Source organism: Pyrgilauda ruficollis, unplaced genomic scaffold (assembly GCF_017590135.1).
Source record: "Pyrgilauda ruficollis isolate IOZ18807 unplaced genomic scaffold, ASM1759013v1 scaffold9, whole genome shotgun sequence".
Lineage (NCBI taxonomy): Eukaryota > Metazoa > Chordata > Aves > Passeriformes > Passeridae > Pyrgilauda > Pyrgilauda ruficollis.
In genome coordinates this window covers 3632996-3650848 of record NW_024531043.1, presented here as the reverse complement: position 1 = coordinate 3650848, position 17853 = coordinate 3632996, and the positions used below count along the sequence as shown (strand labels likewise).

The 17853-nt window shown below is 41.0% G+C and overlaps 1 protein-coding gene across 2 annotated transcripts in view; it reads right to left on the bottom strand.

Moving 5' to 3' along the window:
• The window catches only part of CIT (citron rho-interacting serine/threonine kinase), a 67308-nt gene extending 51778 nt beyond the window's left edge, over positions 1-15530 (bottom strand). For both annotated transcript variants that reach the window (XM_041488580.1, XM_041488581.1), the window contains exons 1-9: positions 15435-15530; positions 14530-14671; positions 13140-13315; positions 12154-12255; positions 11813-11955; positions 10861-10954; positions 9305-9508; positions 8631-8784; positions 1182-1362 (exon numbers count right to left, since the gene is read on the bottom strand). In XM_041488580.1, coding sequence (XP_041344514.1) covers positions 1182-1362; positions 8631-8784; positions 9305-9508; positions 10861-10954; positions 11813-11955; positions 12154-12255; positions 13140-13315; positions 14530-14671; positions 15435-15530 — 1292 coding nt within the window. The remainder of the gene's footprint in view (positions 1-1181; positions 1363-8630; positions 8785-9304; positions 9509-10860; positions 10955-11812; positions 11956-12153; positions 12256-13139; positions 13316-14529; positions 14672-15434) is intronic.
• Between the last annotated feature and the right edge of the window lie 2323 nt (positions 15531-17853).

Genomic DNA, 17853 nt, shown 5'->3' with positions numbered 1-17853 from the left:
AAAGAACACTTTCTGGGGTTTTATATCCTCTCCCTTCCTTCCTCTTTTGCCATAAAAGCAACTCTGCTGAGGAGGGGAAGGCAAAGATTCCCTTTTTATCTCTGGCATAACCATCATATAACCTTGATTCACGGTGTGAGCAAGATCAAAGATGTCAACAGTATCACCAAATTCAGTGACAAGCTTACTGCAGAGCAACTATCACCAATAGGACATAAAATGAAACTCAATTAAGACAGATTTGACAATAAAGTCCCAGAAGGGAGCAAACCAGCAGCAGGGAATGAGGGTTGACATGAAAACACAGTGCATTGAGTCACTAACCCAGCCAAAGCCACTGCGTTCCTGAGAGGCCTCCTGGTCCTGAGCTAAGGACTTCCCAACTTAACACACTGCACTAATACTTTTTCAATAGCTCTGTCATCAGAAACCAACCACCCACCACATCAAATGGTTTATATCACACTACATATATTCTTCTTTTTCTCTGACTCTATTCTCTTGGAAATCATGTTTTCTTTCCATTGAAAACCATTTCTCTGAGGTCTTTACATCCCTCCACACACATGGCCACTGCATATTTGATCTGAATCTCCAGTCTCTGAACACACACCACAGCAATGTCCAGTCCTCCTATTTAACTTGACCCAGCAGCACAGAGCCAGCTGCCATGCAGCTCCTTCCCTTGCTCACTGACCCATCACTGCACATTCCCAGGTTAGTGGAGCTCCTTTTCTATGGATCACTGATTCAGCCTTACACATTCCCAGCACTTGGTGCCCACTCTCTGACCCAATAAAATAACACCATCCCCTTTTTCCATCTCTGAACTCCTCAGTATTCTCCTCCTTGCAGGGATCTGCAGTACCAGAAATGCAATCACCTACTGCTCCCTGCTAAACAGCAACAACTAATTCAAAGTATTTGAACTACAATTTTAATAATAACTGGTTTAGAATGAATCTTTCCATCCCATTTCCTCCCCCTCATCCCAGAAATAATCAGAGAACAGTAGGACATGCACAAGACACACCAGCAACAGATAAAGCCCTGGCAGCTTCCCTACAGCAGAGTACAGGTCAGTTAAAACAGCTTTCCCCCACACACACACCATCCTCTCTGCAACAAACCTACCCATTTTTCCAGCAGTCCTATCCACCTGAGCAATAATTTCTACTTACTCTGATCTGAGTATCCCCAAAGCCTTGATGAATGAAAACCCCACAAATGGCAAATCTTCCCCCGAGAATCCTGCTGGGTTCAACTGGCGCGTAGAGGATAAAACCCGCGAATTCTTCTCTGGTTCATCAAAATTTGAGGTGTCATCATCAGACTTGAGAGTAGGAACGAAGGGGGGAGGAGCTGGTAGAAAAAAAGCAAGAAGAAAAGATAAAATTCAGCTACAGTTCACTCTGCAACAGTCCCACTCATTCAGTGCTTGCAATGGCACTGCAGCTCCTGCTTTTAATCTTGCTAACACAAGCAGACTGAGCTGCTGCTCTCAAAGCGTATTACAGCAACAAGAGATTAACCCCTGAGCTGCCAACATGGCTACCACTCTGCAGGCACAGCATCTCCCACACTGATCAAACTGGGATTTAGCTTGGGCATTGGAGATTCTGGGGTTTGGGTTTTTTTTTTCAGGTTAAGATGTTGGGTTTTTTAACACATAAATAATAAAATCAAAGCACCAGGCTAAGAAAATCATTATTGTAACATAGCCAGAAGCCTGTCAATTCTGATTCATCTTGAAAAGGAAAATGTCTCCAACCTGTCCAATTAGTGACACTACCTGAGAAAGAAGCCTGATCCTGTGCTAGTCAGCTAGGGGATATATCTTACCCTTTAACACTAACAAGAATCTTCCCAGCATGGGTTTCTAATCAACAGCAAACTAGTCTTGCACCTGGAAGGTTCTAATAAACTCTAGCAACTAAAAGCTCAGTGGTCTTTAGGAAAAGAAGATTGATTTTATTTCTCTAAAGGAGCTTGCTTAAGATCTGGAACTCTTGCCGGGACACCACTGCAGTCTGGCTCTGATACAATCAGCTCTGAAGAGAGGTATAAATAGCAGGAATTACAATGTATTTCTTACTATAATTTCTAAATTGGTACCACTTAACTTGCTAAGCAGTTGTTTAATTTCAGATGATTTTCTCGTGCTTGCTTCAGTTTAATTAACCTAAGGAACAAAAGGACAAGTTCTTCTCGGTGCTGTGCAGCACCCGAGCTACCTGCTGGCTTGACTACGTGTGGGAAAGGAATGAATGCAGAAGCCCTGCTGTGCAATCCCTACCTCATTAAATCACATTTCCTACCATTTATTTATTTAATTTCATCACTCGGATCCTCACTCACTGCAACTCTGAGATCAGCAAAGGGGAGACAGCTCCTCAGCCAGCAGCTAGAACAGCGCATTGTCACCAGCTGATGGAAGTGGAGTGTGCTAAAACCGTTACCATGGATCCAGTATGGATCTCCTGTAGCTGAAGGGCTGGTGAGGATTGAAGGACTGGGAACAGACATTCCAACCCCTGCAGTGCAGGCTCCCTGCTCCCGAGTCCCCGCATGCCGGCGTTACCCTACCTGCCTGCGGCGTGACAGAGCCGTGAGCGGCAGGGGCACAGCGAGGCACGGCCGGAGGCGCTGGCTCCCTCTAGGCTGCCAAAGCCTTCCACTGCCCGCCTTTAACTCTCCATTCCCTCGCTGGAACTACCCACCACACCAGCATTAACAGACAGAAAATAAAAAAATAATAAAGAATCTGTCTCCGTCAACTGCCAAATCCCAACTACAGGAGCAGGCTTTGGTAGCAGCTCCCTGAAGAGCCATCCTGATGCTGCTCCCAAGCAGGGAAGTGAGAAGAAATCCCATGAGGCAGAGAATGGGGAAAATACACTAATTAAATAGGTTCTGTAGTTTCAGCCTACGGGAACTTACCAGCTCCAGAAAATTTAAAATGGATGTCAGTATCACAAATTTATTCTATTCAATTGGTTATAACAAAAATATACCATAATGCTGATATTTATGCAACACAAACGTAATTTTGAAATCTAGATTGTTGATTGGAATATGTATTTCCTTTTAAAAAATCCCTTAATGTCAGGATAATGTCCAGCTACTCTTACATGTATTCTTAATTATTAAAAACAGAGAAGTAACAGGAAACAATTTGTAAGCATATCATATTTAATGCAAATACAAGCCCAAAGTTGTAGTTAATTCAAAGCAGAGGAGGATCAATTCAGGATTAGTATTTTTTAGTTTCAGGACCTTTGCTGAAAGAACCCTGCACTTTCTCTCACAGAAAGGGGTTGCTGTAGGATTTTTAACACTGTTTTTGAAGGCAGATACTGTCTATGAGGTAAACAGAGAAAACAGCAAACTCTTCACTTCATCTGCAAAAGTCTAGAACATTTTTAAAGAGGTAGCAAAAACCAAATTAGCTGCCTTTGTATAAGGGTAAAAGCACCCTGTTCTGTACTGCCCACAGCCTGACAGATAACTTCATCTCTGAAAGAGACATCTAAGACCTTACTTCCCACCAGAAGTTAGCAAAGAAGATCTTAAGAGTCATCTTCAAGGCCTTGCAATTAAAAAGAAAGTTGTTCCTCTTACCAACAATAAGAATTGCTGCTCAAACCACATGCATGAAAGAAAATACCATTTAACTATGCATGCACATAAAAAGATGAAAAAGCACTCAGTGGGGGAACAATGGATGCACAAAGATAAAACTGAACGCGAGACAGAGCAAACCTTTGGGGCTGGTGGGAAACTAGTTCAAAGAGCACAATGTTTTACACTACAGCTTCCTCTGATGTTTAATAAAATATGAGAACAAAGAAGAGAAATTGTGAATACTAGATACATTAAAAAATAATGAAAAAATCCTTTGCCCTCTATTTTGTATTCACTAAGTCCATGATTAACAGTCCAAAATCTCTGCAACTCTGCAGGATAACTTTGTTACAAAATTTGTATAAAGAAGTAGTAGCATCTAAAGAGAAAACTTGGAACAGTCATTTGACAAAAACACCTCTAGATGTTAAGTAGTTCTGAACTTGTCAACAGTGGCTGAAAATGAGAAGCAGAACTTCTGAAGAAGTTTCAGCTGTTGGAGAAAAAATATCACTTAGGGGTAAGAAGGGAATAAATTAAAAAAAAAAAAAAAAGCTAGATGCACTCTGTCTGATGTTGCTAATTATTTGGTAGCTTCCTCCTAGATTTTTATTCCTCAGACTAAGGAGTCCTTTTCCTGATGCCCAAAATACCCACAGAATAAACAGAGCAGTCCTTTAAAACCAAGCTAAAACAGACAAGCAATTTTGCTCTGAAGTGTGGGTCACACCATGGCGTAATGTCTAGTTAAATTTTTATTTCTTGCTTCAAATCAGAAATCTGTCACTCAACCATAGCATTTTCAGAACAAGAGGAAGAGTAGTGAATGCAAATACATTGATGTGCTTATCAGTTGCTTCTTTAAAGGGAAAGATCCTTCAGCAGAGGTCAAGATAAGCCTCTGAGAAATAAATGTGAGCACATCTGACAAGGTGACAAATTTGCACTTTTCTCAGGCTCACCCAAAAGTGAGGCAAAAGTACTACTCAAAAAGACAGTAAACCCAGTGCTTCTACTCACACGAAGTGGCTGGGTACAAAGAGCTCCTTTTGTCCCTGACACGTTACAATGAACGTACATGTTCTGTTTACCATTTAAAGGATCTTGTGGAGAACTGCATGTTTTAAAAAAACCAATTCCTTGCCTAGATACATCCCCACTTGTGGAAGGATGTAACCCTCTTCCATCTGTTCCAAAGAATGACTTTCAGAGGAAAAGGGGGTGTTGTAGGTTGCTAAGTTTAAGGGGGGGAAAAAAAAAATAAAAAGGGAAAAAGAAAAAAGGAAAAATCCAAACCCACCACACATACTCCAGTACTTTAATCAGATTATCATTAAGATTAGATAAAGTGTGTCTTATGGAAAAAAGCTTTTTTTTAAACTCTGCCTCAGTGTGTGTATTTATGACTTGTACAAAGAACATTGCCTTAACCAGGTCTTTCCATCCTTTCAAAATATTTTCATGCAAATTCAGAAAAGAGAGACTGCATTTCCCCTGGGACAGTGAAAGACTCAGCTGAAATAGGAAACTTAAAGGCAATACAGAATGTTTCTTAAGGATAAAAATGTGTCTCTTGATCTACAAGGTGATCTGAGGAAAAGCATCCACCCAGTCTTTTTAAATAGGTTAGGCATTCCTCTTCCTCAGGCTCTAACAGACCTATTTGAGAAAGTGTTATGAAAGAAAAATAGACAATCCCAGTGATGAAACTAAAGGAAAATTTTGCCAAGACCACTTATAAAAAAGGCACTGTGCTAGTTCTAACCTATCATTACAATATTATCTTAACACCTTTAGTGTTTTGTCAAGACAATGATCCAACACATACATTTCTATTAATAAAAGTGATTTCTAACCTGCAATACAAGTGATCTCCACTTCAAGAAACAAGTCAACACATTTTTCTGAAGACAAGAATTTAAATGAAACACCACAATGTGTAAATGTTAACATCCTGAATGACAACGTGGTGCTCATAGGAGAAGTGTCTTTGACTTACGAATAATGAGATTTGGGTCCTGCCTCTTTAACAGCAGAAAACAGTTTAAAAAACAGTCTTTAATACTTTCTCAAGTTCTTCTGTTTGCATGAGACATTAACTCTTGTCTTTTCACATATATATAGTTTCCATGTGCAAGTCCAAATATGCCATTCCTTTTTCAAGACCTCTTGGACTGTAGTTACAAAGCAATTCTTAAAATGAAAGGCTTTTTATGCTGTACACATATTGCTTAGGTAAGAATGAAAGTTTTCTGACCATCTCCCAACTAGACTTCAGCAAGCAGATTTTTGATTCCAAATTAAAAAGCTGATGCAGTTTATGGATGCCAAAAAACAAAAGACAACCAAAAAAATCCCTAAATTATACAGAATGCAGCCTTGTTGCTGATAGCTCAAGTATGTCATTCCCCCATTCTCTACCTCTGATTTTAGATATTTTCAGGTACTCGAATGGTTCTGTTATAAACTTTCCAGTGAAACACCTGATCATGTAGCTGAAACACAGAAATATGCTTATTTCAGATAAATAAATTCCAAAATACTTTCAGAAAATTCTTTAGTAAGTGAACACAAACTTTTGAAAGTTTTGGTTTGTTTTATTTTTGGGGAGGAAGTGCAGTGGTATCTGTTTTCAGGTAGGTTTTTTTTAATAAGCTTTAGAAGTCATTAAATAGCAGAAAAAAGACAGGGCAACAGAGAGCAGAATCTATAAATATGTTTCAGTACAATATTCCAACAAAGGAGAAAAATCACCTGTTGAGACAATGCAGATAAACCTGACTTTAGGTTTAATTGTTTGATTCTGTTTCTGTAACTTAAGAGCTGCTTCTACAGACACATTACTTGGACCCAGGGAAGTAGGGAGCTTTTTTTGGAGGCAATGATCTTTCAGAAAGGGGTTTACTAAAAAGTCAAGTGTTTCATAGGTTACCATAACAACAAAGTGTAACACTGAAAAGCCCCTTAATGACACATTCTTAACCAAAATCAGTGTATTAAGAATGGCTATCCTGGAGCTCTCAGCATGATAATTAAATACCTGCAAGGCAAAGGTACCAATTTTTTCCCTACCTTCCTCAGCCTGAAATAGAAATTACATCACTGCCCTTATAGACTATAGGAAAGTCTGACTATACTGACACAGAATTTATCTAACAATTGTGGATCAGAGTCACTTCAGTTGGCTTTAGGATCACCCAGTCCCAACACTCCATAACCTTAAAGTCTTTGACCAGATTAACTTGGGGTAGTGAGATTCTTTAATGTAAATCTAAATCCTATGACCTGTTCCATCACCCATCTTCTCAAGCTGCCCTTTCTCCAGTTAGACACCTCTATCAGCAGAGGTCAAGATTAGAAAGAAGCCTTTTGCTTTTAGATAGCCCAGGTCAAACCTGACCCAGGTTTTGAACAGAATGACAGCCAGACTGCTCAGAAAAACCAGCACAGGGAGAACCCACTACTGAGAGCAAAGCAATAGGTGATACATTGAATCTGCTGCTTGAAGCACAGAGACTGCTGTGTTTTGTGCTAGTTACAGGGGGGGCTTATCAAGTATGAGGCGTAAGAACAAAATGAGGGGTCAAAACTGCATGAAACTTCACAGTGGGTGGGTGTGGATATTACAGGGAATGATGCAATCTGCTGGCCAGCTGCAGACAGAAATGGGATTTTTTAAATCCCAAATGGTTGTTCCAACATTACAACCACACCAGGGCTGCCTAGAGGATTGTCCATCAGCATCATTGCTGTCACACGAATTGGCAAAACGCTCCATTAACTCCTGCAGCTGTGTGAATACTAGACAGGCAATTGCCAAGGAAACACCAGAACATATGCTCACATGTCATTCTTCTCTCTATATCTGAGGTAACATGATATAAATGCAACACAAAATTCAGGAAGAGAAACTAGTGGCTTAGGCAGGGCTCTGGGGAGAGAAGGCAGAGAGCACTGGGAAATGTATGCTAAAGTGATGAAAAGGGCTCGAGGCTCAATGGCTCTCAAAGGGCAGAAACAATGGAATTTAACAGAACAGCAGCTCCACAAGTTCAAAATTAATGAATCGACAGAAAAGTGAGCAAATAGTCTGTGGAGCTGACAGCTGAAGTGCTGAGATAGTCATCAAAAGTAGAAGCACTGGCTTAGCAATTTATCATGGAAAATGGAGCAGAATCATTCCCTTACAGCATATTTGACAAAAAACATAAGGCAGACATGTTGCTCATCCAGATAATCTTACAGTCCAAATAATTTAAAATATTCTCCAGCACAATCAGATCCCCATACAGAGATCACTGATGATCTGTGAAGTATTTGCTTTTGCCATGGAGCTGGTGCCTCAGTACTTCCAAATACCAAATTCCATTGCTTACATAGTATTATAAACAGTTTTCTGCATAGAGAATTATCTGGTTCACTGGTTTTATTCTATTCCTGGTTGAATGAACAGATTTTTGACCCCAAAAAAACCCAGTAATACATTATCCCCATTGACTTTGACAAAAAGCTCCAATGGCCCTTATGGCCACAGACATTTCATCACCTACTGGAATGACAAAAAATAAACCTTAAGTAAAGTTGGTTCACAAGTAACAAAAGAGAAAGCTGAAGATACAACAACAAAAAAAGATGAAGCCAAAATTTAGCAAACTGAAGTGGGAAAGGCCTGAAAAAACATACTTATGCCTTTTAATCTGAAGGAGGACACGGAAAGGACCATTTTGATTTTCCAGTCTAGTGCCTGCAGTAATATGGCAATTTCATCAGAAATTCATGTGGAGTTTTATTAAACATCCTCCTACCTTACAATTCTTACCCGAGATGTTAACATAGCCATTGCAAAAACCAAAATGAGCTGTTTTGTTAAAAACATCTGCTCCAGGAACCAGTCCTGTTTCATTAGGAATAATTCAGATCAAACACACTTTAATACTCATTGTACAAATTTTCCCAGTACCAAAAAACCCAGAAATTGTTTATAAATACAATTTTATTCTACTTACAATTACGGATATTGTTCCAGTCAATTTTAGAAAAAAACGGATGGCAGCAGAGATCCTCATAACCCAGCCTTTCCTTCTGCCCACAGAGTAGGCTCTGGATCAGGTCAAGAAAGTCACTGCTAACTTTCACATCCTCTGGGAACTTCAGAAATCTCTGCATTAGAAAGAAATGGATTTCTGCTCAGTAGGAAAATAGGCTCAGAACAGGAAGATTAAGTTTCATTATTCTGAGATATGTCAGGTACAAAGGATGAGTATTTATAGCACACAAATAAAAGCATGGTGCATTTTATCCAAGTAGTCTTTTAGATGCATTTACTGCAGTAAAGATAAGAACACAGGAACAACCATTTCCGCCCAGGCAAATTGTATCCCAGGTCAGCATCTTATGCTGAACAATGGCCAATGGCACAGACAAATGGAAGAGTAAAACAAGACACTTCCCCAGAAAATTCTCACAAACTTCCAAAGGGTGGGTCATAGGACTTTTTTAATCAGGGATGATGACACCTGTCATCATAATACCTATATAAATACAACTCAGTGCATATATTCCAAATATCTTATGAACATGACAAAGTAAGAGACATTGATAAACTTTCATGTAAAGCAGAGAAAAAACAGCCTTTAGTTGCAGCCTCTTTACTTGAGAACAGGGAAGGAGTTCTCTCTACCTGGAAGTTCATGATGTTATTGAAAGTCTTTGCTGAAGTGCCTTCAGTAAAGGGAGACCTTCCATAGATCATTTCATAGGCAATGACTCCAAGGGACCACCAGTCACACTCGGGGCCATAGGAGGCTTTGCCATCCCCTCCCAACCCTGTCAGCATCTCTGGTGCCATGTAGTCAGGTGTGCCCACAGGGAGCCTGGCATTTACCTGGGAGCAAAGATAAACCAAGAGAAATTACAGCACTTTCTGTTCAATGGCATCTTGGTAATAAAACAAAGGTTTCATTTTTCCCCCCAACCATTTTTTATTTTTTTAACAAGAGAGAATTTTCAGCCCTCCATGTGAATTTTAAGTAATTTTTAACCAAAGCTGTTTAGCAAATAAGCACCAGATTAAGGAAACTGGTGATAAAAAAGGATCTGAGATAAAGAGTCAAATTATCAGAGCTAATTGTTACTATAAAGTACAAACTGCTAAAGCAGAAAAGTAGCATTCCAAAAAGCACAAAAATACTAAACTGATGTTTGTTTTAAACAGCAAATATACTCTGCTTCAACTAGTATTAACAGGAGCATCATAGCTGAAATTTCAAAAATGGTCAGGTTCAGACAGAAATATTTCCTGCCCTCATTACATCCTCTGCCATCCTTTCTACCTAGTGTTCATGATCAGCAAAATACTAATATTTGAATTTCTGGACTGCTTAGAAAAGCTAATTCAGGAGCCAATGGTACAATCATTTTTGTACTGAGTGGCATAAAGAATGAAACAAAACAGCAGGCAGGCTAACACAAAAACCTATGAGTGACTGAAGAGATAGTGTGAAGAAAAACTTTCAAAGGAAAATGCAATGCAGAGAAGCACTGAAAATGTAAGAGCAGGGAAAAACAGGATATTAAGAATCACATTACAAAGAAAATGTTATGGAAAAATAAAAACTGTAAAACAAGACAGAAATATGGTACAGAACTTCATGTTCTCACTTAGATAGATTTAAATTTTAAAAATTTTCACTGGAAGTTGTGTGCACTTACCAAAACTTACAAGCAACTTATAAAAAAACTCCACTGATTTAGATTTGATGCAGTACTTTCTGGTGAGTGAAGCCCACAATATTTAAATGTGACTCATTTTGATCAAGAGTTCCCCAGTCTTCAAAGTTATGTCAGCTTAGTTACAAGAGGCACAATTTTCATTCCAACTATAAATCCATGTCCCCTTTAAACACAGCATTGAACAGCTGTGAGAACCTGTCAAAGTATGATTTTGTATCCCAGCAGAGCACCATGAGAAAGCACACTTACATATTTCCTTATTAAAATATTAATACACAAGAAAGGTAAAGGTATCTGCTGAGGGCTGCAAAAGACACTTGAGGTCATGCTTGAAAAGCCATCCACAAATGGAAAAATACAATTGTGAGTAGATTCCATAGTGGACAAGAAAGGCAGAAGAAAGAAGAGCAAGGTATAATCAAAGAACAGATACCAAGTTAGTTTTCCCTTTTCAACTGGACTATCCAAACAAGCCACAGACCAAGTCTAAATCCACATTATTACCGTTTTGTTTACTGTCATTTTGGCAGCTGACCCAAAGTCCACCAGTTTAATGTGTCCTGTTCGGTCAATAAGAACATTCTCTGGTTTGATGTCCCTGTAAGCCAGAAGAAAGCAATCAGGACCTTTGCAGACCATTCCCTAGTGGCACAGCCAGAAAACAGGATATCCCTATTCACCCATACTCAGCCACATGCACAAAGCCTTCCAAGTGGGAGTCTTTTGAAAAATTGCCATGTTTCCAAGGAAATATGGAAGTATTACAGCTCCCCTTATTTCATGGAAGGTTAAAAATTATTGGCAGCAGATGAAAAAATAAGGTGATTTTGCACCTTGACCACATTGTAACTGAGTTACAGTCAAGTATTTTGTAGTTTTCTTCCCAAACTCCCTCAGAAATTATTCTGCACATCTTCCAAATTCAGCCAGTGACCTTGCACTAGAAAGCCACAGCCCATGCTCTAAGTGCAGCCACTACAAACTCTTGGAACATAATATACTTCCTAACATTTCCACACCCTCAGAATGGAATAGTTTTTTTAAATACCAGTATGATTTGAAAATGCATACAGTAACAGTCTCCAAGCCCTGAGAGAAAACTCTGTGATATTTAACTACTCCAACATCCTATACTGCCCTGTTCACCAATCAGCACACAACCATTTTTAACAATTACATTAATTTCCCATAGTATTTGGTGCCAAAAGCAGCAATCCATGGAAAATATTTAAATTTTTTATAGTGCAACATTAAGGCTTCTTTTTACTGAGCCTCCAGAAAAATATATGTAACAATCCTTTCTTGATATTGGTCTGAACTTTACATCAAAGTTAATGCCCTGAGCTACAATTATAGTTGGGAGTCTGATTAATTTTCTAATTTTGTCCTCTGACACAGCATGTGAAATACTGGAAGAGGACAGAATACAGAAGCACCCAAAGGAACCTTGACATACCGGTGGACATAACCCATCTGATGGACACTGTGAATGGCCAAAACCAACTCTGCAAGGTAAAACTGCACCATGTGCTCATCCAGCTGGTCCTCATATCTGTTTAAGAGTGACAGCAAGTCCCCTCCAGGCTGATACTCCATAACCTACATATAATTTAAAAGGAAGATATATACAAGACATTCCATTCAACTCCCCAGTATGACACTGAGCATATATCAAACAGTGCAATGTAGTGCAGGAAAACTTACAGAAAACAAGCACATTTCAACCATCCCATTATTCTTTAATAAACCAACAACAATGGTGTTCAGTAGAGGAGAAAATAAAAAACTAGGCATTACCAAGTAGAGATTTTTCTTGTCTTGAAATGCATACTGTAATTGTGGAATCCATGGACTGGTGCTCTGAGCTAATATGCTGCGTTCTTCCTCAAAAAATGACACCTACCAAAAAAGTGTTCAGTTACATCATGAGGAGAGGAAGTGAGAATACATTAGAACCCCCTAGTTTTAGAAAAACTTGGCACACATCACAAAAAATTTACATAGAAATTATTAAGTGCTGTTTCCTGAGCAAGTGCAATGTGAGGGTAGTACCATACTTTGCTTTCTTGTCAATCTGTGCCCCAGAAAGGGTAATTTTAGTTGAGCTCCATTTCTCCTAGCCACAAACAATGCTGAGGGATATCAGGGGCAACCTTAGTGCACCATGTATTGGGAACAACTGATACAGATATTGTATAAATTCATGAGGTCTCTCATGGAGTATCTCTGTCCTACTTGTCATCTCATGTCAGCAAAGATTAACTTCTGTTTCTCACCAAACTAGGAGAACAACCTCCATTATCCCTTTTTTAAGTTTCCAAGTAACACATTTCTCAAGCTAGCGAGAGGCTCTCCATAAAAAATCCAGTCACCACAGTTTGCCTTCACACCCACTCCTGACATTCTACTTTGCTCTTTAAAATTAAAAAAAAAAACCTTAATGAATAGATTGTCTGAAAATTCAAACCACCACCAACAAGATCAATACTGATTCAGTGTTTTCATCATCTGTTTTTCTTTTCTTATAATTAGATGGGAAGCTCTTTACAACAAGGGCCATGTTTTGGTACCTGAGGATGGCAGCTCACCCAACAGACCCACAGAAATGTGACAATGACTTTTAAACACAGCAGAACTACACACAAATTTATTGCTTCACTCAAATGTAGGATGAACTTTCTCAAGATATATTTTTAACTCAGTTCTAATAATAGTGACAGAAAGGAAGTGTTCAACAAATTGCAATTTATCCTCCTAGTCTCATAACAGAAAAATATACATACGTGCTCCTGTGCCAGCAAGGACTCCTTGCTCATCACCTTCATAGCATAGACATCACCAGTGACTTTCTCTCTCACTACTTTGACATCTGCAAAGTGACCACAGCCAACCACACTCTTTACTTCAAAGTCCTTCACACTGGGTTGCAGTTCCTTTAGTTCAGCGATAGCCTCTGCATCTATAAAAATAAAATACTTATTTTTACATTTGGCAACTAGCATTTTATAAAAAAGAGACAGCACCGAAACTGGGAATAAAATTAAAAAAGCTCCAGCAAACCAACACCAAAAAAAATCCCAACATTCAGTTCCAGATTCTCAAGAAATGTTAAATCTTTCCAGAATATGCTTCTTAAAAATAACAGCATGCATCAGAACTAGAAAAAGACTGTATCAATGCAGAGTTAAGTCTGAAATATGGTACATACAAAAGGATCAGGAAATGCTAAGACAGTTACCATAGCAACCATAATTCTGTCCCATTCATAACATCAGAGGCTGAGAACCTCTTTGGTTTCTAATTTCTTTCCAGACATCCTTTATCAATACAAAGCCTATTCTCTAAACATGAGGGCTTTACCCAGTGAGTTCTAGTCCAGGGCAGGGTTTGCTCCTCTGCCTGAGGGAGGCACCAGTCTATTGTTTAACAACCAACCAGAGGCATTTACTGCAGATATTCAGCTCAAGTTTTCCACTGACTAGCTCCAGCCAGCATGCACTGTGATAATCAGTCACTCACGGGAGATTGTTCTAAAAATTCTTCAAACTAGCAGAAAATTACTGTCTGCTAATACCTACAAACCATTGGGTGGAACTATACTTTCTGCTATATCTTAATGGAAAAACTGATGGAAATTTTCTTTGCTCTTCCCCAAAAGGAATCTGGGAACATTATCAATAAAATATTTACTCCTTTAGGACCTGTATTTCTGAAGCACAGAAATACTCTTTACAAGTTACACATGCAGAATTTGGAATCCAAAAGATGAAAGAGCCAGGGATTACCAAGTTTCTCTCTCAAATCTTTTTTTCTCACAGTCACTGTCCTGCACTCAACTTCTGACATCCTTCTGTGGTGCACACTCAGAGCTTTGCCATCCAGTACTCACTTTCCAAGAAAGTACCTCTTAAAATATAAATACAGTACAGACTAAGAAGGAGGCACATTTGAGTCACAGCACTTCAAAAGCCACTTGCATTTGATCTTCTTGGACCTGAACAAGCCCTTACCAAGATTGCCAAGATCTCCTCTGCAGAGTTGAGACTGCCAACAAAAATGAGATGCTCAAAGTCCTGGGTTACAATCAAAGCAACTAAAGCATTACTCTAACATCCAGATTCTGAAGAACTGTTTTATAAAGTGACACCTGAAAATTAGTCTAAACAAACTTACACTTCTTGACAAAGTTGCCAACATGTTTAATTTTCATTAAAGCAGGGTTCCTGCATTCTTCAAAAAGAACAAATAATGAATCAAGGATGCCTTCCCGGGAGAGAGGAGACATCTGCTGTTGAGTCACAAAGAGTGGCTTCCCCTGGAAAAAAAAAGCAGCAACAGCAGATGGAGTCTCAGACAACAATGAAAAGCCTCAAATCAATAACAGATGTATAGAGCAGATAATATATATCCATTTTAAAATCACTACTTCAGAAATTAGGCAAATGATACAGAAGTGTGAGGTAAATATATCAACTCACTATGTCTATCTGTAATAGCTGTTACAGGTATTTTTCTTGTAGACAAAGCAATCCTTTAAAGTTTCAAGCAACTAAACTAGCAGTCTCAAGAAAGCTGTGATTCAAATTTTAACAATCTATATCCTCCTGATGACTCTGATCTGACTACCCTTTTCCTTGATACTGCATCATGCAGGTCTTTTCATGGTACAAAAACTGAAGAAATCAGCATCAACAGCAGCTCTGGAAGGAAAAGCTGTTGGACCTCGGATGATGAAAAAGCAGCCCCTTAGGTAAATTCATCTTGGGACAGACCCACAGCTCCTTCACTCAAGGAAAAATTGAAGATTACAGGGCACAGAAAGCAAAATTCTATCTTTATGTGGAAAAATCCATCAGGCTAAAACAGCAGGTGCACAAAACGTTAGACCAGTTACTATCCACTGAATTTTGTGCAAACCAGGTACCCTTTGAACTTCACCTAGTTACCCCTTTCTTTTACCCCAAAGAATGACACAGGCATGGTTTCAGCACCCAAAAAAGCAAAGCTGTATTTTGAGACGCTGGGGATGGACAAGGATAAAACCAAGATCAGCTGCTCCCAGGCCAGATGTCCTTCACCTGAAAGAGCAGATTTAGCCGAGACACTCGGCTGGTGATGGGCTCCATTGGTCCTGCCTCAACCGGATTGCGGGCTCCACATTTAAACTTCAACATCTTTACAGCTTATCTCATAGAAACCAGCACCTGAAAAAGGGAACAGGAACATTCAGGAAGCACTCGGGTGGCTGACTCTAAGTAAAAAAATATGGATGAGAGGAGATGTAATTTAAGTAACATCTACCTTTCCTCGGGGACAAGACTTTATAAGTTTAAACATGCCTGGAGCGCCCCAGCAATTAAAGTGGGGAGAAGCGCAGAAGCAATTACATTGAAGAAGACCTCCGAGACCATCCTGTGAGCGACCCCCACCGTGCCACCTTCCCCGCGGCACTCAGCGCCTCGGCCTTTCCTTAAACACCTCCAGGGACGGTGAGCCCAACACCCGGCTGGGAGGGCGCGGAGCCGCCCAGAATCCAGAGATTACAGCGGGAGGACACGAGTCCCCCTCAGAGCCGCCCCATCCCAAGCCCCGGGTCACTCTCAGAGCTTCCCCATCCCAAGCCCCGGGTCACTCTCAGAGCTTCCCCATCCCAAGCTCCGTTCCCCCCTCAGCGTCACGCTGTTCCAAGCCCCGTTCCCCGCTCAGAGGCGCTCCCAGACCGCCCCGTTCCCGGAGCCCCCCGGCTCCCCTCAACCCCCGCGCGCGCCCCGCTTTTACCGCCGCCAGCGTTTGAACGGCGCGGTGGGCGTGGGGCTGCTGACGTCACTTCTGGTACCGCGGCGCGGGCCAATCGCAGGCCGGCGGAGCCGGAAGCCCTGCCCGGGTGTGGCGGCGGCCCCGTGAGGGCGGAGCGGCCGCGGGCTCTGAGGGGACCCTGAGGGGACCCTGAGGGGACCCTGGTGCCACCCTGGTGCCACCCTGGTGCCGCGGGCCTTCCCAGCTCCGCAGGGAGCACAGGAGGGCCTTCGGACACTGCTGGTGCTGCTCTGCCCTCACGGGTCTGCTCGCGCTTGTCGTGTATTTCACCTCTTTTGTTTGTTTGTTTGTTTTCCTGTGCCAAATCTTAAAAGGGAAAGATGACTCATTCCAAGGAGTTCTGAGTGGAGCTGGCTCAACCCTACCCTAGACGTCATAGTTGGCAGCAGCTGCTGCCAGGTAGGGCAGCCAGAGGGGAAATGGAAAGGTTTTCAAAAGCTTTAAATTTCCTTCTGTGGAATGCTTGTCTGCCCTTTCTGACCCTTTCTGTACGGCCGTTTTACTCGGATGCAGGGTGATTAACTTTAAGGTGAGGCACTGGCGAAAGGCTTCCAGCCGTGTGTCAGTGACGCGTCCTGAGAAGGTTCAGTGGGATGCAGAATGACCTTGGGTGAGGAGGATCCCATGGATCCGTGCGGAGATGTTCAAGGAGAACATCGGCAGGGAGAGCTGCTGTGACCTGCAGACATCACAGGGCTGCAAAGTACATCCCCTTGTTAGACAGTGTGTGGGCAAGATTTAATCTGGTAACAGAAATCTCGGTGGCATGGCCCTTAAAAATAATCGTGTCGCTGTGAGTGATATAAAACAAGATAGTTTGCTCTCTTACATTTATTTTGATGATGCTGATACAGGTTTGGCATCTTGCTGAGCAAGTAATGCACTGATGGATTTATTACATTTGACTTTATACAAATCATTTTGCAGATTTGTGCTTCCTTTCACCTCCCCCAGTCCCCCCCCTAGAACACTGACATATTTGTGGTGTATTTCTCATCTGAAACTTACATAGCTGGGTTCATTTCAAGTTAAAAAGCCTGAAAGAGTTTTTAAAATCTAATTTATTGTCCACTACCTGCCCTGCCAATGTGGTTTTGGACTCCACTCAGGACACTGTGACTGGCTGTGTCTCATCCACATCCGCATTTCCCAGGGACATCAGCTCTAAAACAGAAATGCAGTAAAGAGCTTCCTGTGCATGAAGTGGGCAATTGCCATGGTAGTGCATTTTAGTAAAATGCCACATCCTCCCCTGATACTGGAGCCCTACCATGTCTAAAGGTGCTCTACCCTAGATTTTCAACAGTCTGCCATCCAAACTAAGAGAACTTCAGGCTCCTCTGTCTTTCCCTTTCTCCAGCCTGTCTCCTCAGCAAACATCATTAACCCCCTGTGTTTCAACTGCCGGAATTACTGTTAAATATCCACACTGTTTCTAATCCCACTGGGGATATCACCATATCTGCATATCAGTTTGGATTTAGAAAATGGGGGCAGCAGAAGACCTGGGTTGTCCTTCTGAACAGCTCAGTTCTGTATTGTGTTCAAATCACAAGGTGTGGCTGATTCTCCTTCCCTCTTCTCTGCAGGGAGCTGTGGAACAGCTGATCCACACTGGGAGAGGAGATGGCTCACTAAAGGTCTCATCTCATGTACGTGAATGCTCCCCTTTCCCTTCAG